The sequence below is a fragment of the Mya arenaria genome, chromosome 3 (assembly GCF_026914265.1).
Source record: "Mya arenaria isolate MELC-2E11 chromosome 3, ASM2691426v1".
NCBI lineage: Eukaryota > Metazoa > Mollusca > Bivalvia > Myida > Myidae > Mya > Mya arenaria.
This window is the reverse complement of record NC_069124.1, coordinates 25,526,046-25,549,709: the sequence shown is the minus strand read 5'-3', so window position 1 is coordinate 25,549,709 and position 23,664 is coordinate 25,526,046. Positions and strand designations below refer to the sequence as shown.

General features: G+C 34.2%; 1 protein-coding gene across 1 annotated transcript in view; it reads left to right on the top strand.

The window, feature by feature from the left end:
- The first annotated feature begins 670 nt into the window (after positions 1-670).
- LOC128226950 (protocadherin Fat 4-like) overlaps positions 671-23,664 on the top strand; it is a 64,109-nt gene continuing 41,115 nt past the window's right edge. Inside the window, exon 1 of the mRNA XM_052937078.1 lies at positions 671-6,308. Coding sequence (XP_052793038.1) covers positions 1,092-6,308 — 5,217 coding nt within the window. The 5' untranslated portion in view covers positions 671-1,091. The remainder of the gene's footprint in view (positions 6,309-23,664) is intronic.

Sequence of the window (23,664 nt, the reverse complement as noted above, 5' to 3'; positions counted from 1 at the left end):
AACAACATAAATATGTCCACTTTGTGTAAAATTATTGATGCATGAAGGTTAGAATTAAGTTCCGAAATTAACGAATTTCAACGTGTCATCTCACTACCTCAGTAAAAAAAATTTTTGAGGGTGTTGTGTTAATTAAGTTTTCAATTTGAGGGGGTTTGTTGCCCTCCCCCCCCCCCGGTATATGAATTTCTGGATCCTTAAATATTTCGATAAGTAAAATAATTGAGAGGGACCAATATTCTTGTAGTCACAGTCAACAGTCATATTAAGAACATATATATAAAATACACTAGAATTATTTTCATTTCATTTAACACGCTTATTTAATTGTCAACGAATATACGTTACATCTTACTTCAAATCCTGAAGCCGCCTAAGTTTACTCTTAATTAGATTAAAGTAGTTCTTCTATTAAAATGCTGTTGCTAATTGATGCAAAATAATATAAGGCTTGTTTAAGTTATTCAGAATATTTTGAAAAGGGTTGTAATTCATGCAAACCGCAAATCTTTTTATTGCATTGACCTCCCTTGATATACCTGCGCATCGCATGTTTTGAGAAAGTCCCCCGAAGCTGTGGTTCTATTCATGATCGCCTGTCAATCAGGCAATGGGGCGGGCTTTAGTGACGCTACGCTTCATGTATTCAAGTTATCGGAAACAACGTGCACAGACGGATTGGTTTATTTACTTCTGTTTCTTGTGTATTTCGTGTGTTTTTATTGTGAAAAAAGACAAAATGTGAAATAGAAACATGCAGAAGGACTTTTAATAATAATTTCGATTTTGGTTTTTAAAGTTTTGTTTTTAAAACAGTGACTTAAAGCAGAGAAAATAAGAAATACTTTTTAGCGTATCCGAAACTCAGGTGAGAAAGGTGTTTCAGAAATTGTTTGATCTTTGGATTGGAGTGTTTGTTCAAGCTTTATTTATTCTGGATAGCTACTGTTTTGTCAACGAAGGGAGTACAATTTTGGTTGTTAATCCCAAAAATGGATTAATCATTTAGGGATGAGAAATAAAAGAAAACGTCGGCAGTGTGTATTCTTTGGTGTTTGCCGACCAGGAAAAATTGAAATGTGTATGTAGATATGAATGTTGTCACAACTTCTGTGACAGGGGTATTAAATATGAAAGAAAAATGTGTAAAGCCAAATCAACTGCCATCCTCAGCCAATTTCAAGATGGTAAAATTGACGTTTTACTTTGTAATCGTGCAGTTTCTTTTCAAATTTGCCCAAGGGCAAGGACCAGGATTTAACAAGTTTTTCAATGTATCAGAAAACCAACCACCGGGAACTCAAGTTGGATATGTCAGCTCATCCCTTTCCTACACATATACAACAGATGATACATTGTTTCAAAATTATTTCAATTTGGACGAAAACACTGGCCGTATAACCACAAAAGTTGAAATTGATCGTGAATCATTATCAGATTTAAGGGATAACGAATTTAGTCTTCTAGTAATAGCACGAAGTACAACTGATGGAAATCACCCTGTTGAAGTTCACATAGAAGTTATTGATGTAAATGACAACCACCCTAAATTTCCAAATGATGTCAGTAGATTGCGAATTCGCGAAAACTCAAGGATTGGATCGATGTTTCGAATTGACACAGCAACAGATTTAGATTACCAAAACAATGCTCTAATTAATACTTACAGAATACTATCAGGTGAAGGACCATTCAGTCTTGTGTTCAACCCTGATCTTTATGGCCAAGTTTTGTTTCTGAATACAACTGGCGACATAAATAGAGAAGAAATAAGTCAATACACACTGATCATTCAAGCAAAAGATTCAGGATCACCAACACAACTTTCAGGAACAACAACATTAAGCATCGACGTCGATGATCAGAATGACAATTCACCGGTCTTTGATCCGAGTAATTACTATGCCAGTGTCAATGAGACTGATGATGTTGGAACTTTAGTCAGGCGAGTACATGCAACTGACAAAGACATTGGTGAAAATCAAAGAATCACTTACGAATTCCATAATCCCAATAAAGCTACTGCACAGTTTGTTATTTCAAGAGATACTGGAGAAATCAGAACAGCAGTCAAACCGCTGGTGTGTCCAAATGGTCAATGTGACTTGTCCATAGTTGCAAGAGACAATGGTACGCCTTCCTATTTGGGTCGGGCATTTGTGTATGTGACTGTCATTGATACTAACAACCATGATCCTGAAATTACTGTAAAATATGTTCCCACCGATTCAACAGAATACTCTAGTGTGAACGAAGATTCGGTTAATGGTGAAATCGTTGCTGGAATTACTGTTACTGATCAAGATGATGGAATCAATGGTGAAACAATTGCTAGAATCATTGCTGGCAATGAGCTGAGACATTTCTTGTTTGAAGCATATGACAGTCAGAAATATACTATTCGAGTAAATGGTGATGGTGTTTTGGACCGTGAAAGGTATCATGTTTACAATTTAACAGTGGAAGCAAGAGACAGGGGAAATCCACCCAGAATTGCTACCAAAGAAGTTGTTATTTATGTGAATGATATCAATGACTTTCCACCAGTTTTTGTGAACAAAAGAGTTGTACTGTCCATCAGTGAAATAACGGAAGTCGGAAGTTTCATTGCCAGCATGCATGCCACAGACAAAGACACCGGCATAAATGCAAAACTTACGTATAAGATAGAAACTGGTAACAATCCAAACTGGTTTCATATTGATACCGACACAGGCTTGATTACAACCAAAACCAGACTACATTACGAAATAGCTAACAGATTTACAATGAACATTTCTGTCCATGATGGTGCCATAAATCCCTTCTGGGATTACGCTTCTCTTCAAGTAACGATATGGGATGAAAATGACATGCCGCCGACCTTTGCATCGACCACCTTCAATGAAGAACTGGATGAAAACCTTGGCAGTGTCTCACCCGTGGTTCTTGCAACTGCTCAAGACAATGACTCTGGACTGAATGGTACCCTGGTTTATCAATTTCATCCCCATGTGGAACTCATGTATCCAAATACATTTCATCTGGATCAGTCTACAGGTGCTGTAACAACAAACAAGGCTCTGGACAGGGAGGTAATCTCTGATTATATCATAAAAGTAATTGCAAAAGACAAGGGCCCAGCACCATTAACTTCTACTGCAACAGTCTTCCTAAAAGTCAAGGACTTGAATGACAATCCACCGGTGTTTTATCCATCTCAGTATTTTGCCAATGTTTATGAAGGCCAGCCCCAAGGTCTTGAAATCACCAAAGTCACAGCTACTGATATAGATGAGGGTGAAAATGCTGAAATCATGTACTCATTTTTTGTCTCAAATTCAAAGTTTTCAATTGATTCAAATTCTGGCATCATCACAACTACAGCAACATTGAGAAAGGACCAAGGTAGCAGTTACATTCTAAATGTCGTTGCAAGGGGTAAGTTCATGAAATACTCCGACCGTGCAACTGTTCAAGTGTCCGTTCTTTCTGTATCTGACCAGCAGCCAATTTTCAATAGGGCAAACTACAGTTTTACAAATATTCCTGAGGATCATGGCACTGATGGGGCTCCTACATATGTCGGGTCACAAATAGGTCAAGTGACTGCAAACTCTGGTTCCATTGGTACTGTGACGAATTACTTCATTGTTGATGGAAATTTGGATAACACATTCTCTATTGATGGAACTGGCTACATAAGAAGAGAGAAAGCTATAGACAGGGAAAAACATCCTGAATTTGTTTTGAAAGTTGTTGCCGAGGCTGGCACCCAGTTTGCTGAAACTTATGTGCATATTACAGTGAAAGACAGTAACGATAATGCCCCAGAGTTTGAATATCCAAAAATAGAAGTTGACCTAATTGAGAACTGGCCAGTTGGACATTATATAACAGTATTTAGCGCAAAAGATGCCGACGCCCCGGGTCCAAATTCTCAAGTATCATACTCTCTTCAGACAGATCAAAATGGGGTGTTCGCATTTCAGGCAGATACTGGTGTACTTTATTTGAATAAACCAATGGAAAGGCTCACATCAAAGATGGTGACATTAGTGGTTGTTGCCAGTGATGCGGGCTCTCCTAAGTATTCATCGACACAACAAGTGACCTTGACTGTCAAGGATATTAACAACAAAACACCTAGGTTTGCAGACACAAAGTTAGAGAAATCTTTAATTGAATCGCACCCTGTTAACAGCCGATTTCTCAACGTTGAAGCTGTTGATAATGATGAAGGTGACAATGGTAGACTAACTTACAACATCACAAGGGGCAATGAAGATAAAGCCTTTGGAATTTTCCCTGATGGAAATCTATACATTGCAAAGACACTAGACAGAGAGGTTAAAAATTTGTACAAACTAAGTGTAGTTGCCCATGATCATGGCACACCACAGAGAAGCTCTGAATGCAATATAACCATTCACATCACTGATGACAATGACAACAAGCCAATATTTCTCAACGCCACATACCTGTTTTCTGTACCAGAGAATCGTCGATCTGGAAGCTACATTGGCAGAGTAATGGCATCAGATGCTGACATGGGCCGTAACTCTGATTTGACCTACTATTTCCAACACCACCAACAAACTAACTTTAGAATTGACTCTCAGACTGGGGAGATCTACAGTCTTGTAACGTTTGATCGTGAACAGTATGCAAAAAGTGAATATGCAATTGTGTTTGATGTAGTTGCAAGAGACAATGGTTTGAACCAGCTTGAAGATGTTGCTACTGTCAGAGTTACCATTCTTGATGTGAATGACAATGCACCGGTCTTCAAGCAACCTATCTATACAGTCAGTGTGTTTGAAAATGCTCCTACATATTCAAATGTTACTGTTGTGAAAGCTGATGATTTGGACTCCTTTGAAAATAGCGTTGTCACATACGCCATACTTTCCGGCAATGAAGATGGCATTTTCATCATGAATCAGTTTACTGGACAAATTTCTCTCAATCAGCAGCTTGATAGAGAAAATGAAGATTATTATGAGCTAACAGTTCTTGCCACAGACTCTGGCAAAGACATACAATTCAATGACACCTGTGTTGTCCAGATTACAGTTAAAGATATAAATGACAACTTCCCCATGTTTGCCCAGACGCAGCTTGATTCGAGTGTTCGTGAAGACGAAAAGCCTGGCTATATCTTGGGTCATTTTACAGCTACCGATACAGACTTGGGTGTTAATGCTGAAATAACGTACACTCTGTCAGGTCTTGATAATGATGGTTCATTTGGAATTGATGCTCACACTGGCAAAATCTATCTTCTGAAGAAACTGGATTATGAAAAGAAAAAGCTTTATCGGTTGAACGTTACCGCAACAGACAATGGTGTTCCTCAGTTACCATACTATGTGCGATTCAGTATCACAGTTGAAGATGTGAATGATAATGCCCCCATTTTTCAAAATGAGCCAATCGCCTGCAGTATAACAGAACATTCAACTGGAAGTGTGTGCACTGTTCATGCAGAAGATGCAGATTCAGACAAAAATGGCGAAGTATTGTACGATATCGTTTACCAAGACCCACCAGGTGATCAGTTTAAAATCGTGAAAAGCAGCGGGCAGGTTTACATTGATAAAGAAATTGATCGAGAATCGACAGATTTGTTCACTTTAAGAGTATCTGCTTTAGATCAAGCATCTGATGAATCAAAGCGTTTAACATCAGAGACAACAGTTACCATTAGTGTAAATGATATTAACGACAATAATCCTCAAATTACTTCCTTTAATGCCATTGCTGTTCCACTTTCTACTTCTGCAAACACGTTCATTACAACCATTAAGGCAACTGATGAAGATGCTGGCGAGAATGGCCGGGTGGCTCTTCAGCTGCTTCAAAGCAGTGGAAATACATTTTCCATCGAAAGTGCATCAGGTCGCTTTCTCTTGAATAGGCAATTGCCGGACAACCCACTAAAGTACCCTGTAACTATCCAGGCCCACGATTACGGACCCAGCCAAAGAACCATTCAATACCCACTGACGGTAATAGTTACAAATAACAACAATCAGGGCCCCGTGTTTCAAGATACGCCGTACACAGGCTCGATATACGAAAATGATGGTAGTTCTACCATTTTAACGGTAAAAGCAGCATCGAGACATGGTTCAGCTGTGCAATACTATGTAACAAACATTACCCAAAATGGCGCCCAGGTGGGGCGCTACTTCGTGATTAACATGGATTCAGGAGTGCTGAAGCCGAATGGGCCTCTAGACCACGAAGAAATCGGGGAAAGCTTCGATGTGGAAATCTACGCCATGGACACTGATGGCTCGACTCCACGCACCAGTTTCATTTTGGTAAGGTCACATTTCTTTTCATGAAAACTGTGAAGTACATTTCGTTTAAAGCTGCACCCAACAGAATGACAGTTTTGACACTCAGAATCAGCTTATTTTGGCATCATTGCCTTTAATTCAGTCATGTAAGAAATTTAAATTCACAATAGAACAGATTTCAATTATTTGGAAAACTGCCGAAATTTTCATTTTTTGTACAGTGTTGGTTACACATTTAGCCATACAACAATAAAAATAATTTTTCTATCATGAATATGAAAAACTGTGATCAGATATTTTGTCCTATAACACTGGTTTCCATACATTTACCAAAAAATGACTCATTCCAAGCCCAAAAATAAAGATGTCAAAAAAGGTCAATCTGTGAGAGTACAGCTTTAAAATGCTCTACTTTGAAAGCACATTTTGTATAGTATAAATAGGTCTTACACAACTAATATAAATCTTATACATCTTAATGAAAGTGTCTTTGAAGATTAAGTTCTTTTAATTTAGCTTGGTGGGATTAAGTAATATCTTGGTGTATCAATTTTAGCACACAATAGACCAAACATGATCAATGAAAGAAAATCTGGACAAAAACACTAAAATAGTGAAAATAGAATTGCATTGTTAAGGTTATTTTTCCCAATATTTCATTGTCACATCATTTCAAAGGAAATCTTCCTAACAGCTTTTTGTTTATTGCCTGTGAAAAGATTGCCACAACAAAGTGTCCATACTTGCTGTCTACAACATTTATTGCAGAAAATTGTTCTGTGTTTCACACCTAAATAATGCATAAGAAATTGGTCAATATGTCCCGTCAAAATCTCCCTGGGGACATCGATGACCATTCCAATTAGTTGTGTCATACAAATGACAAACAGTTGAAACATGAAAATGGCCTGCTGGTCATTTAGATTTTTAAGATATCTCCATTACAAATTGACAGGGGAGAAATGCGATATCCTGGTCATTAGTCATTTGTTCGTTAAAGCATGCAGGGTTAAATTAATTAAAATGACTGTTTGATTAGATGCATATTTAATTGTTCAAAGATACAAGTTTTTCAGACAAACATGAGATACTTCAATTTTGAAGACGAAAATTAGATGTTGTTAAAAAGTTAAAAAGTTCAATTGCTGTTATTCCAGTAAAGCCATCAAAAGTCATGAAAAGTAAATAAGATCGTTGCCCAGACATTTTATACCTTCTTTAAACAGTTATATATGCTAGGTTAATGTTCTTGTTTTGACGATGAATTTTTCTGTTTCTGACTTCTAACACCCGCGATATTACGTTTACCAAACTTCGAGGGGTTAAAATGGCTTGTGTTGCCATGAAATTTTAAAATCGTACAAACATGATTCATTCAATGAATGTAAATGGCCACAACTTGTACAAGATTCCAAAGTTGCCACCTACGAATACCTGTGCCCGACTACTTCAAAAATCAATGGAACTGCGGGACTATCTTTGTTCGAGATAGTGTGTAAAACTGGTGTTGACATATAAGGAGCTCTCTTAAGCCTTTATGTCACCTAGAGCTCAGATCGAACTTTATGTTATGTTGATAACAGTTGCTTACATATGCGAAGGTAGAAGTTGGTATCTCTTGGTTTGTTGTAGAATTTTTCGGCCATTTTGGCATCGTTTGGCACTCAAAAAGCAATTCTGATTGATAGCTGAAAGTTTTGTTATTGTGAGAATGATTTGCAAAAAATCGTCAATTTTGATTTCTACCTCTTGCCTAGATTTTTCGTTACGTAGGGTCTTAAGGAACGTATATTTTGTGTTACATTTAATCTGAATGCACCCAATGCATGAACATTTCGATTTTGTTTCATCTCTCTGTATACAGTTTTTTTTTTTGGTACATGTATGCATATTTGCAATAAATCATGGTTCATTACATTTTGTATATTTATAGGAATTTTTGTGAAATATTTTTGCTAAATATAAAAAAATATTGTTTTATCAGATACAGGTATTTGTAGAAATATTATATTCAATATAATTTGCTACTGTAAGTTATGTGTCAAGATAAATCTTGTACCTGCCTCCGAAACTTGTTATATTGTCATGCTCAATTAGTATTAATGAACAGGAACTATCAAAATTGTTACCTTGGCGACGGCTATTCAACAAATTGATACTTTCTCTTTCAAGTTTCATTCTCGATTATTTTTAATAAATTTCTATCTGTATGTGATCAAATTGTTTAAATAAATTATATAGTGATTTAACACATATTTTGTCATCTGTTGCGAAGTTCCAATAATAAATAAAAAAACATTGGTGAGGTATTTTTTTAAAAAGTAGCAAAACAGCAATTTCCGACAAACATTTTAACTTGTTAATGTTAAATTTATGGTCGTTAAGTTTGGGTACAAGTTTTATGAGAAGATGAAATTCGACACTTTCTTATAGGAATGAAACATTTTGTATATCCCTCCCTTCGCGAACATGACCCAAAATGTTTGAGACAAAACAAATGGAAATACATTTTCCTTCGACTAAATGACATGAAAGATGTGTTCCTTATTCAGAAAGCTTTGTTTTGTCCATTTGTCTGTTGGTTTTTGAATAAATACTGATTGTGTCCAACATTTTGGTTTTACTTTTCGGTTTAATCACATATTTCTGTCTATGAAAAGAACACCTTGGCAGATAGCATTCAATAAAATCGCTGATGGTGCGGCTAGATTTTGTCATCATTTTTGTTGAGAATAAAGGCATCAGGATGATGTTTCAAACTCTTAAAAACCTCAATCAAAAACTGCTTAAAGTAAAATCGCATCACATAGTCTGTTGCATGACAGGCAATCGTCCATATTTTGAATATGGTCGCCTTTGTGACAAAGACGAAGATAGTGTTACATTGTTATCAGATCTTTATTTCACCCCCTCTCACAAAACAACCATTCAAAAAGCATACTCAGGTTCGAAAATATTCATTTCCATAAGACTTTAATTTTGAAAGGTTTTAAGAGGTTTTTTGTTCCAACATTCGCGAATAATAGAAAACCGCCGAAGGAGGTTAAATATTTATTCTTTGTAACCTAAAGCAGTCTGTGTTTTGTATGTTTTTAAGGGTATTTAGGCGTAAGCCTCTTACATATTTTACTTTTAGATCAGAGGTATTTGGGAAATTGTTGCCTATCGTCCAATGTTTGAAATGGTGGTCTCTCATTACATTGTGTCATCAGGTCTGTTTAGTCACTTCTTTTATGGCTGTTTTACGATCATCTTTAAGGATGTGCTCAATTCGTCAATTCGTTTGAGTATTGCACTTGATGAAGTCATTTTGAACTGATTTGAATTTGGAATTTTAGTTTTATCTTTATTGGAAGATAATTATGATTGATAATATTTGACTCTTGGAATATCTGAGTTTCAAATAGAAACAAGCCTGGATTCATGTACACAATATATTTTTGGTCATTTTGTATAAATTATGCAAACTGGAACATTATATGATTATAACATACACCATAAAATGAATCTGTGTACTTAGATGAATACCACAAAGAGATAGGTACATATTTCAAGATACGACCCTTCAATATGAAAAGGTACATGTACCTTCTGATACAATTTATAGTATTAATTTCGTTCACCATTCCAAATTGTTTTTGTACGAAACACGCTACTATGTGACCTAGTTCAACTGGCAAATGTCCACAATTATGCTTTATTTTGACATGTTACAAAGTGTTTCAAATCCGTCATCTTTTGATTTTATCACTAAAACGATCAGCTTGGTTCATTAATTATAAATAGCTGAGTGTGGGTTGGACGATGAAATTGTAGATTGCATCTTGAAACTGGCAGCGTTACAAATAAGTTTACTTCAATTTTTACGTCCTAAAGGAATATAATTGCCACTATTGTTTTAAGAAATGAGTGCGTTCAGTTCTGGATGCTAGGGTTTCAATTAGATTTGTTCGAACCTGTAACGAAAGAAATAAGAGTCTTTGGTATGCGTAACCAAATCTTTTGGTCCATTGACGCAATTTACACGTACCTATTCTTTTCTGTGTCTCCGAAAATATTTTTTCATTTACGAAACAAAGGAAATTTATGCTAATGTACTTTAATACTATTGAGTTACAAATGATTCAGCATTAGTGGGCGAAAAACATTGTCCAGTATGTAACATCTACAGTATTCTTCTTTTAGATAAAAAAATTTCTAACTGGAGAAATAACGAATGACGCTGTATTCTGCTCAGCTTTAGTCATGTTTTTTAAATAAAACCAGAACAACAAAGAAATTAGAAAGTTATCAATGGCTTGTATCTTGTCATTTTGTCCGAAGGATGTTTTTTTTTTTACGAGCATTGTCTACTTTTTTATTACATAGTATGCGGACCATGAATATTCTCGAGTGCACTAGTTCATTCATTAAACTTTTACAGTTGATAGTCAAAGATAATTCATTACAATTCATGCTCACACCTTGTTTTAAGGCTAAACTTTTAACATAAAATTCGAACTTTAGTTTCAAGTAGATCTGGGCAATGTAATGTTTATGAAGTGCCTTATATAGAATCTTTAATGATTTATTTTATTGCAGCACAGGTTTTCGTTGAGTGCTGTATGTCAATATAAAATGGGCTCATGCAGTAAATATTTCTGACAGTTTTATTCCAATCTATCAATTCACATCCATAATAAACATATTTTAGAAAAACTTGTGATAACAAATCAAATATTTTCCTATACGAAACTTATTTAAACCATGCTACAGGTGCAAGATGGATATGAACAGCTATTTGACATTTTTTGTTTAAATTCTTTGTTTCAAATCGAAACAGTTTAATCATTAAGATCGCCTCATTGTTCGCATTCAAATTTAGTCATTTAAATACATCAAAGATAAAGTCTGGTTCAGACGGGAGTGACTTCCTAAATAACTTTATCATTACAAATTTGCATCTTAAAATGTCCATTGCATTTGACAACGGCAGGTTTTGGGGTTATTTAAGAAGCATGACCACCACAATTTGATGCAGATAATTTAAATTCAAGTAGACTATTACAAACATTTCTGCATTTGTTTTATTGATTTTATGTGTTTTCAAATACTTAAACGTTGCATAACAAACAGAAGTCCTTAAAAATTTAATAGAGTGCCTCTGTGAACGATGTAATCTGTGACTTAATCCTTCTCAATCATTTTACCATATTTACAAGTGATGCCCATTTTTGTTTTATCATAAGTTTGTTTAAGATATTTAAAACAAGTAATTGCTAATTTTCCAATCCCAATTTTCAAGTGCATATATTGACAGCATTCAAATATTTGTTTTAGCCAAGATCTGATCATTACTCGGCCATCATTTTGGCTGGTAACGAAATTGTTGGCTCATGTGTTGTGTCTTATTACCACTGTATAAACACGTGAGGCTTCTGTTTGTCTTTCACTATTTCGTAACTGTTTCTATGTGAGACGTTTTGATTATCTTTTGTTTTCTTTTCATTATGAAAAATTCTTGTTCAGTAAACCACATGTCAAGATGTTATTTGATTGTAATTATTTTAAGTGGAGAAAAAATATTCTCTGCATTAAAACAGGTTTATTTGCTAAGAAGATTCTTGTTTGAATAATTTTGTTTGTTTTTATTTGTCTGCAGAAAATATGATAAGGAAATTGGATATATTTCAGGAATATGATATTGAAAAAAATTGATGTAGTCAAAGTGCTGTAATAAGCTTGAAAAACCTCTATGATCATACATAAAATGACTTTAAAGCACCTAGGTATATTATAAGCGTGATGGATGAAATATTTATGCACAAACTTCTTTTTGGGGTCTTATACAGTAACTCAGCTGGATTTCTCTGCACGTTCTTGTTAAATTATGTTTTTGCTCCAGATATTAACCAAGTTATTCAGTTTGCTCTGTGATGCAAAATATTTATTTTTTTCATAAATTTATTGCATTATGATAATTTGTTGTAATCTCATTTTCTTATATAAGTCAGTGACCTCACCAATATTTCATATGTTATTTGATTCGAACATTCATATGTAAATGTTCAGAGATGTTAGGTCGACTTGTAAACAAGTTTTCACTATTTGAATGGTATTTCTATAGGAAGATGAAAAATAATTATTTCGAAAGCTTAGAGAGTATGATAATTCTGTTGCATACGGTTAACCAAGTTATATCAAGTAACGTCACGACTAGTTTAGTACAGAGGACTTGTGTATTCGGCAATATCATAAATGTCAATATATTATATCGAGCGGATTGTTACTTGAATGGCCATTCACTACATAAATAAATAAAGTTGAATTGAATCATCCACTAAATGTTATAAGCCATTTACAATCGCAATATCATAAATAATTATTTTAGGATTTATTATGCAAAATGCATAAAAAAATGCTATATACGTAGTGCGCACAATTTTAATGCTATCGATTTATGACTCTACAACAAAAGTTATTACACTTGTCATATATAAAAAATATGTAATGTGGATGTTAATCCATGTTGGCGACGTCTTTTCAGTCTTTTATTATATATGGCTCATAACCTGCTGGAGGCCAAACTTTGAATATTTAAATATTCTGTATTACTTTTTTTTTGGGGGGGGGGGTATAGATGATGTTCTTGTGATAATATACTTAAACTTTGTAACAAAATTTGAAATAATAATTTTTGCCTAAAGGAAAGGAAGAAATTGAACAAAATTGTATGCATGGTTATAACATTAAATGTAGTATGACGATTTTCATGCATGTAAATGTTTAATATCATTTTAATGTAATGAAAATTACTGCCTGTCATTAAATGCCTTCACACATCAATTTATATCGATGTTATAAAATAACATGTGGATGGAGTTAAATATATTTGGTTACCATGACGATTTTATGCACACATAAAAATCCAAGAAAAAAAATTCTTATTCATATACTTAAAAGTCAAAATGTACTGACTAACTTATATAAATATGAGTCATTTTTAAATTTTTGCGTGCAATTTGGTACTTAATTGATTACCTGTATATTTACGTTGGATCTTGTTACAATTGTTTTGTATGTAAGGAAATTTGATAACATAAAATGTGAGGACATAATAAAAAACGAACCAGACGCTATGAAACATGAGGTTATTTAATGGTGCGAAAATCATTCATGACGAAAATTGTCTTTTTCTTTTTGGTATGAAGTCGTTAAATATTTTTTTATGTCAGTGAAATTATACCATGAGATTATGGGCCAAATACTTTTAGTATATATCATCATAAACGAGGTAGTATTATAATGCCCTTGCCCTTATTTAATACCAAATAATTCTTCATTTTTACCTGAATCCTTTTTGATATATAATATTAAAATGATTTTGAAAGTCTGTGTGACAAATAATGCCAAATTTTGTTTTTAGCTTACTGTGTACCAACCTCTTGCGTCCCAAGTGCTCCGAATAAAGCTTCTTAGTATCGCATAATTAAATATTACAAAGTTTAAGCAGTTCACTATTCTAGCGAATTAAATCACCTCCTATTTCCGAATTATATTGTAGATTTTGAAAAAAGATGTATTTGAAAATTTATATTCTTTTTTTTACGAGTTTGAAACTGGTATAAAATTAACTGGGATGTCCTTTCTTTTGGTGATCTCTTGAGTCAAACTTGTCGATTTTAGCATCAGCGGTTGGAGAAAGCTGTCGCCATGTACAGGCGATGGCAGTAAAGCACTCTGACTGGCTACAGGAACTCACTCTCTATTTAGCGAGGACAAATGTATTGAACTTTGGTAAACCTACAAGAACGGTGTCTGTATTTAAGCGAGGACAAAAGTATTGAACTTCAGAAAGGGCTGCATTTTCAAGAGATTTGCACTTTGACATTGGACACCATTGTCATTTAGAATTATGCTCTTACGGGTGACAGCGTGGGTTTGAACCTCTTTGTGGTCAGCGTATCCGAAGTTTGGGCTCAGATGTTGGCGCGGGTGGATCGCAGCGAAGAAAAGAGCCCTACCTGGTCAATTATAGACCTTTGGAATTGATTCACACTTGGCAGGTTTAATAATTTGTAATTTGAGAATTTTGATTATCTTTCTAATTCCTCTGATGGGATGTTATTGATCCGATCAAACCGATTTAATCGTCATAAAATTCTTTCAAAATGATGATCTATACATGTTTAAGGTCATGTAGTTCGAACTTGTTTGCATTCATTTCAGAAGTAATTTCTTTTTCTTCCTCAAAGTAATCTTTTAGGTGGCCCACACTCGTGAAATAATCAGTAGGGCTAATGGCTATCCTGCATTCCTTTTTGCAGTATAGAAACTCGCTCAATGCGTGTATTGTGGTCGACAAACATCGGAATGAAAAGTTTTTGGCATGTAATGCCGATAATTGAAAATAGAAATATAAATGAATATGTCTAAAAATACAAAAAGTTAATATTTTTGACAAAGGTTTTTCAATTATACCATTTTTTGGTTTGATTTCGGTGCGATAAATATGACTGTTAATTGATTTATGCTGATCGTTTTGAAAGAACTTGTGCACAACCTTTTGTGCAAAGCTTATTATGGTTAAAGCAAAATTGGTAAGATTGTCAACAAAAAGTATCCCGTTTTGTCAAAGTTTGAAGAGTTTAGGTGTGGGCATATAATTACGTAATTTTCAGAAAAAATTGTATAAATAATACCAAGCAATTTCAAGTTACATTTCATCCTGGTGCGCATTTGGTTGATTTACGATAAGGCAAGTTTTATAAATAAAAGATAGGTTATGTAATCGTCTTGCTGAAATTTTAGAATATAAATTAATGCATGTATTATGCCTATGTTGCTGACATTATTAAAGGATATGTTTCTTAGGCATAATTGGACAGAAGTTATTAGGTTATCGTGTGTTATATTGATCTGTCACTCATAAACAGTTCACGTTTTGATGTATGACTTAACCTGTAGACATGCTGATAAATTATTCATACACTTTTTATGTATATATAAGACATGCCACTATCTTCGCTACAAAAAAATAGATCTTATTAATCATTGACATTTATTTACAAGTAATTGCACGTTAAGTCTATATTTCCTGTCAATATATCAAAGTTTGTAAATTCAACAAGCCTATAGTCTTACCATTTATTTATAATTTATGAAATTTACAGTCGAAACTGAATGTAATTAATTAAGCTCATAGGAAATTTGAATTCTGAGAAAATGGACTTCTTCCTCTGTTTCTTTGCAAAACAGGCGGTATGATAAATTTTAAAATAAATGATGCATCATATCTCCTTAAAACAGACTTGCAGTGCAAAGTACTTAAAATGTAAGGAAAGACTTCCTGCATATTTTGGCAAGGAAACGAAATACAGATCGGGTCCATTCCGGCAATTTTTGGCAATCCTTTGTTCCTGGATTTTTACTAGATGGGTGGTGCCCAAGAAATAGTTTTGCTCTTATTTTTATGTGAAAAAAATGCTTTCACTGACGTTTTATGTGCCTGAAGTAATTTGGTAGAAAGTATACGACCCCTTTCTTTAGTTATTATAACCTTGGAACAGTCATGAATGTTACTATTGGAACTGGTTGCTTTAATAAAGAGACAAAGAAAATCGGAAACCACATTACTTGAGGTTGAAAAAAATGGGATATTTTATTGAGCTATAGCCTGCTTTGATGTAATTACGCTAAAATGGAGCATAAAATAAATGATTCTAATCACTTACAAAAACTGATCGTTGATTAGGTATGTATGAACCATTTATTGACCAGTAACCTTAGAAAAACATAAGGCAAAAAATTACAAACTATGAAACCGCATGTCACCAGTGGCCAGTACGGTCATTTGTTGTCCAGTAAAGAATTAATGCAATCTGTCATTGTGGCGATGTTTTGGGACACCTCGTATACACTCTGTTTTCATGTCCTTTGACACCTGACAGTGCAAACTGTTATGTTATCTAATGGTGATAATTACGGTACAAGGTTTTCGGGTAATTAATATGCGCACTTGGACATTTGTTGCTCGTGTTGTTTGTATACTTAATAGTTGTTTATTTGCCAGATGTTCATCTGCATATGGTACGTTGTTCGTGTACTTGATAGTTGTTTTTTTGGGCCAGACATTCATCTGCATAACATGTAATGTTTTGGCAGTCTTGTCACCATGTTCCTTTGAAGATTTCTTCTTCGTGTTTTCTAGGGTCAGCCACTTGTCCAGGGTCATAGCAAAAATTACAGGAAAATAATTAGATAGTAGGCTTTTAGTTTTTGCAAGAACTGACGAATCCTCTAAAATTTTGCGTAACATTTGAGTTATTATACAAAGAAATACCCCACTATTCACTATAAATTGTCATTAAAATTGTATATATAGAGGTTATATTACATGAGTGGTCAAACAGTTCAGAATCATTCAACACTTTGCTTGACCACAAATGTGATATTCTGTTGATATACAATTTTAATATCCATTTTACAATTCACACATCCAAATGCATAAATATCGTTACACAGCGCGCTTTAAGCACTATTCATATTTGATGTCACATTAAAAGTTTTATACACTATTTATAAATGACGATGTCATTTATTATATAAACATGTACAAAGACCATTGTATTCTCATTCGATCAAGATATTGGAAGCTTGACAGGGATAAGTTCTATTAGATTATTTCCAAATTTTTCATTGATGAATTGGAAAAGATAATTAGAAATAAGTGAGTACTATACAGACACTTGAAATTCATTAGAAAGATCGTACGCGCACACATCATTAAAACATAGTAAATAGACTCGCACAATATACATGGTGATTTAAGGCCTAACCTTCCATATACAGGACAAAAATTGTAATTTTTGAACATATATTGATAGACAACATATATAATTTTCTCCGCGAGATAGTAAACATCTATTTGTTGAAGTTCTTTTCACGAATTTATGGGAATTGGTTCTTCTTTTCAAACTCAGTTAAATCAAGCGCGCAGTGAATAGAAATCTGTTTGACGATCTTTTGTATTTTAGGATGCCTTACAACAATATGTTTTCATTCAATCGTATGTTCTTCTTCTTCAATGGTTTTATACGTATTTTACATTGTCACCTTCGGTTAAGAAGTATTAAAGCGTTATAAGCGTATTATGTTGGGCTTGGTAATGTCTGAATCATGATCATTTAAATGTTTTGTGAAAGATACCGTTTAATATTTTCCGTTCCGTCTGTGGCAATAAGTGTTAAATATGCTTTAGATTAGATATTTTCGTATAATGACTTTGATGCTATGAAAAAAATAAAAAATACTTTCCAAAAACGTTATTTTATTTGTAAAAACCATGCAGGTATTCATGAAAAATTGATGTGGAATGTTCGTTTAGTATGTAGTTGCTGGCGAAGCAAGCATCTTGCGCTATAAAATTAGTATGAATAAGTAATGTAAGTCTTTTGTGCTTGGTTTATGTGTATTGATTGGCTAGCCATTATTGTTTTAAATGCTGAAACGCATTGGTGATGTTTTTTCTACATGTCGTCTTCACAAAATTAGATTGAGGTCATTTAAGGTTTTGAAATGGTCATATATTTTATATTCTATCATGAGGTCATTTGACATGTCCTCTGTGTTGCATCATGGGTTTGTTGGTCCCTTTGGAAGCCAGTAAAGAAAAAAACTCACGATCAGAATAAATTGACCCTTGAAATTATAATCAAGAACTCTTTTGGCCTAAATTATTGTGATGCAACACAGGTTTTAAGCAGTTAATTTTATTGATATATACTTAATATGCTTAATGTCCATTATTTCAAAGCAAACTTCTTTGTTTAGCATTTTATCACCAGCGAAATGGTCACTTCAGAAGAAACAGAGAAACACCCAGTATCATACAGTATTAATGAGTCTACACGACTTAATTGATGAATGACTTCAGGCGAACATTGTCTTCTTAGCTCCTAATAAGATTTACACCTGATTGAATTTCCTGGAAATCAGCTTCTCGTTTTAAGCCTTTCCAAATATTGTTACCAAGGCTTGCAGACATGTTCAATTTCCTCTAAATTGATTGTTTCTAACCGAGTCACTTCTGTATGCCCCATGGTATAAAGTTTCTGCATGTCTTAGAATTCGCAGGCATAAAGGCGCTGATTATGACATTGTATTAGTGGGAAATGATTGTAAGAAACAAAATGATTAACACAGAATTTTGGCATTTGCTGTATGGGTCAGATATTCTGGGACATACCCTGAAACCATTTCAACCAATGGTGGCAATTGTGGATCATCTCTTGCACCAGTTCAAAAGGCTTGCAGGAGTTCAGATTCAACTACAACAATGTGTCGACCAGAAAGTGTAAAACCTGAATGACAAGTCAATGGATGCCATAAAATGCAGATTTCTATATCATCACGGCTGTGGCCATTATATGTTGTATCTGCAAATACTATAAAACACAATAAAATGCAAATTAGAAGGTGCTAAAAAAGTGCCAATAATCCGGCTAATGTAAATATTCCACGTTCAAATGCCATGAAATTCTAATCTGTGAATGTTCTTATACAGACTTCAAAGGGCAAATACTGTAAGCTAGCTGCCAGGGTAATAATATAAATGATACCATGTACACTTTTTAATGCGGGCACTGTCCCAAAGCCTTATGATAATTATGGCTAATTATTTTCATACTGTTGAGCAGCTACCAGACTGTAATCTTGTATGAAACAAACTGATATGTAAGCAGATTTGGAACAGGATTTACTAAAGGTTTTGATTCTTTTTGAAGCTTGACCTGAGAAAAGACTGAATGACATGGTGGAATGATTAATTGGTTAGGACAGAAAGGTGATTACTGAACAGCTAGGTGATTACTACTGTGAAAGTCAATGTGAAGCACTATCCAGTGGTACTGTAAAAGGGTCATTCTTTAATTTAGATCAATTTGTTATGATCAAATTTTGCAGAAAACTGTTGTCCTTACCTTGTTTGTAAGTTTTGTAAGTGAAACAATTGCTGTTATAATAAGGTGATAAGCCAATTATATACTTGCAGGCCTAATATGACTTGGTTTGGCATGAAAAAATGGGTTAAGTCAGAGTTTGGTGCATTAATTAAGACGCAAGATTCACACAAAAAAATAATGAATAAACAGTTTCTGTTCTATTTATTTTATTTTTGCAGTCCAAGGTTGTCATTTTGATGAAATAAGACTTTTTGCAAGGCATCTGTTAGAAGCTGGTTCTGTATCATTTGTCCCAAGTGTTGACAAGTATTCTGAGAATCCACCAAATTCCCAGAGTTTCAAGTGGTTAGCCAGATGGGACAGGAAAAAATTGCCAGAAAGTGAAAAAGATGTCTCTTGATTAGAAATTGGGGGAAATATGATTGATGACATGATTGACACATTGAGGTTGGGCCATAATCTTGACTGGACCCAGGAGAAATATTGGCACATGATCTGTCTGATCTTCCACATCAGAATGTTCTAATTTGATTAATTTCCGAAATTGGGAAATTCAGAATCTGAACATTTGTTTTATTATATGAGATTTATTACAAATTGAGATTAGTCTGGTGCTGGTAATATTAACTATATGCAAATTGCAGCATTGGAGGCTGAACTAGCTGGCACAATAAATATTGTTAAAGTAACATCAGAATCACTTCACAAGTAACAACTTCAGAGCTCTATGACAATGTAATATAATTGTTCAAAGAAGCAGCAAATCGAGACTCTTGTTGTGTTCTGCTATACCTCTGTAAGAGAAAAACTTGACCTCAGTTACTTGCATGCTTATAGATTATCAGGGCTAGAAACATGAAGCATGTTCATTCAACCATTTGGAATGTTTTCTTGGTGTCCAGCTAGGAGAATAATGTAATCTTTTCATGTACAGTTGATAATCCGGGCTGGAAAAATATAGGCTACTTTATGATCTTTCTGAGCTTCCACATCAGTATAATCTACATGGATGAATTTCAGAAATTTGAATCCGGACATCTTTTCTTTTCATTTAATATGTTACAAATTGAGATAATGTCTGGCATTGAAATTTGCATTCAGCCACCATTATTTGATTATTTTCTTAATAATGCAGTTCTGCTTCTATAGTGTATAAGTGGCCAAAGTAACACAGTTGTTGAAGCTGACATAATTATAAACATCAGAAGCATAAGAAATAGCTCATGAGGAGTATAAGAAATAGCTGCAGTGGTAACCATGTTCACATTAAATTGAAACTATTGAATGCAGTGAAAAATAATTGCAAATTTACTTTTTGAGGAAAAAGCTTGACCCCAATTATTGGTATGCTAATAGATTCTCAGAGCCAGGAGCAGTATTTTAATTACCCTTTTGCATGTCTTCTTGATGTCCAGCAATGTGATTTATGCTACTGTCATGTACAGTACTGAATGAGGTGGCCACCTTAGCACCCTGAAATCCCCCTTTACTATTTCCAAGCAGTTTTAATTACTTGGCCAGATGGCTCAGGGTCTTGGAACATTAAGTTGACAAGACCAACATGAGTGTTTGTCTGTTTTGGGGGATACACAAGTGGATGCCATGTTTTTGCATCATGCCTCATTTGCAGAACAAGATCCCATTTTCCATCCATTTATTCATGAATTTGCATCTTTGGTTCCAAAAATCTGACAGATTGATTTGCAGAAGAAATTGGTTGCCATTTCTCTATCATTAAATCATTCATGTGTTTGTATTGATGTCATGTAACTTCTTAGCTAAGAAGATCTAAATTAGTCTTGACTCAATACTTAAAACTTTTCTGACATTAGGTAAATAATTGACAAACTTGTAAGATCTATGTCTTGAAATTTCCTGTCTTGGAATAGGGAATCCCAGGCATAATACCTCTTTGCAGTATATATCTAGATAGTTTACCAGACTGCTAATGCTTTGTTTGACATCGTCTTGATATATGAACATCAGGGGGTTACGGAAACTTGTTAAGACAGCTTGTTTTGTTTTTACTTTAGAAACTAGCTGGTGTTTAATAGTTCCTGAAAACATGATCCTCATTACAATGTAAAAGATAAAAAAAAAAACACAAAGGGAGTAGTCTTATATTTATATCCCTCTCAAAAGATTTTTTCCAGGGATTTTCTTGAATGAGTTGTATGAAAGTGCTTCTTGAATGAATAAGCATCATAGTGCTAACCATAAACTTATAAGAAGTAGTTGAGTTGTAGTATTTAGAAACCTCTCAGAGAAATGAGTTTCATATAAAAAAAGAGAGAAAAAGTTAGAAATTTTGCCACTGTGTTTATGATTATTCAAGATATAAATATTTTGGAAAATGAAAATTGGTGGTATAAATATTTTGTTTGTGGTATTTTATGTAGTGAAATGTCTGGAGATGAAAGATTACATATTTATTGAAGATATGAAGGCTGTATTAAATCATAAGGTATCAGGAAATAAAACTCCAGAAGTCTGCAAGCACCTTCTGACAATAATGACATCCTTATTACCAGGGACCATGTGTTCTGCAAGAGTTTGATTGGCTTATCATTCAATCTACTTTTGTTCTTCCACTTGAGAAGTGTCAACAGTCATCAAATATTGAAACTAACCCATCAGATATCATATTTGATAAGACTGGCTCAATAAAATGAATTGCCCTGTAACCAAAGCCTTTAATAAACCTATAAATCTGCCAGAATAGCTACTGAAGAAGTCTGAGATTTATAGGGGGTTTAGATGAGAGGGGGGTAGGGTGGAGAGGGGGTCTTTAGTATGATCTTGAAATGGCCAGAGCCAAAGGTGGATTTGTAGTATGTCCTTCAGACCTACTTGAGGGCTATTTGTCAACACTTGGCTAACTCCTTGCTAAGTTGTGAGATTTGTTGAAGAGATGTTGATGTGTAAAGGGCCGAATGACTGGACATTGAAAAAAGGGTTGTATAGATATGGTTTGACAAGTGTCCCTATAAGGGTAAGGGTTTGGGTGGGAATTAGCTATTTTGTTGTTGCATATCACCTCAAGTTTCAAAATGTGTCCAAGTGTATTTTACACTCCCAGTACTTGTAGACATTCAGTTAAATCTTTTCTTTGAAAATGTTATGATCAATGTGTTAGATAAGAAGGAATCATTATAATGATTCACAACACAACCATATTGATCACTGATTTTGATATCTATAAGCTGCTGAAATGTAGCTTGGGAGTTCATCAACCCAAATGGCATTTTATTGTTATGATGTAAATCTTGGGTGTAACTAACACAATGGTATTTAACAGTGTTGTGTCTTCTTTTGTGGCTGAACTAGGACATGTTTTTATTTGCTGACTTTGTTGATATTGCTTAATTGATTTCAATTGGCACTTTGCTCTGTTCTAGATTCAAATATAGGTGCATTTGCACAATTTTCAATTCTGCTATTATCAGGGTATGGTTGCCTCCATATGAGGGGAATAGTCCTCATTGCTGAGCCAGCCATTTCAATGTACTGTTGCTAAATTTATGGAGCATATTTGTATTTTTTTTGGCTGGGCAACCATGAATAAATCATACTTTCTGTTGACAATCATTTGAACTAGTCAGTTGGAGCAGGTTTTGTAGGTTAATAATAGTTTCTAATCGGTCACATTAATTGGGAAATCACAAGCCTAACACTTTAGATAAAAGCTGCAAAAAGGATGTACATGCTTGTCAAAGTTTAGAAGAATAATTACAGAAATTAAAAGATCAGTAAATGAGCTCCTGTCCTGGTTTAAAATGCATCCTTTTCATTTTTATGACAGATTTAAATGTAAAAATTGCTGGCTTTTTTCATGTTCAAAGAGAGTTTTTATTATCATTGATCTGTGAGGAATGTATGGATCATAGAAAACCTTTTTGTTGATACTGTCAGTGTGTTTGATTGAGAAAAATATTTATATTCTGTGTGGTAAATGTTTAATTTTAGGTATATTGTCATTACATCAAAATGATGGTGGCTCAGGTGACTTTGGAAGGTCATGTACGTAATACAGCACATATAGGTTATTTATTATGAAATCTATCAGTTTTGTCTTACATCTTAAAGAAGCAATGATCTTTTTTCACTCAGTTATTATGATAAATAAATTATGCCATTTATAATTATTGACTTTTATGGCCATTCATCTCGTAATTATTTTTTCTTGTTCTATTGAGGATGTTATGAAAGAGATGTACAAAGAGGGTTACTTGTTTTTTGATGCACAGATGGCCATACCAATAAAATTATCAGCATTTTCACAAACATTGCCCATAACAGGACACATAGTGGTCATTAAATTTGCAAGAAGGTCCATTTTTATAGTGGATTTCTCTTTCTCTGGTTAATTGGAGGTTTCAATTATTCAAGGCCCTTGAACCCTGCAGGTCTAAGACTTGGGATGTTACAGTTCTTAC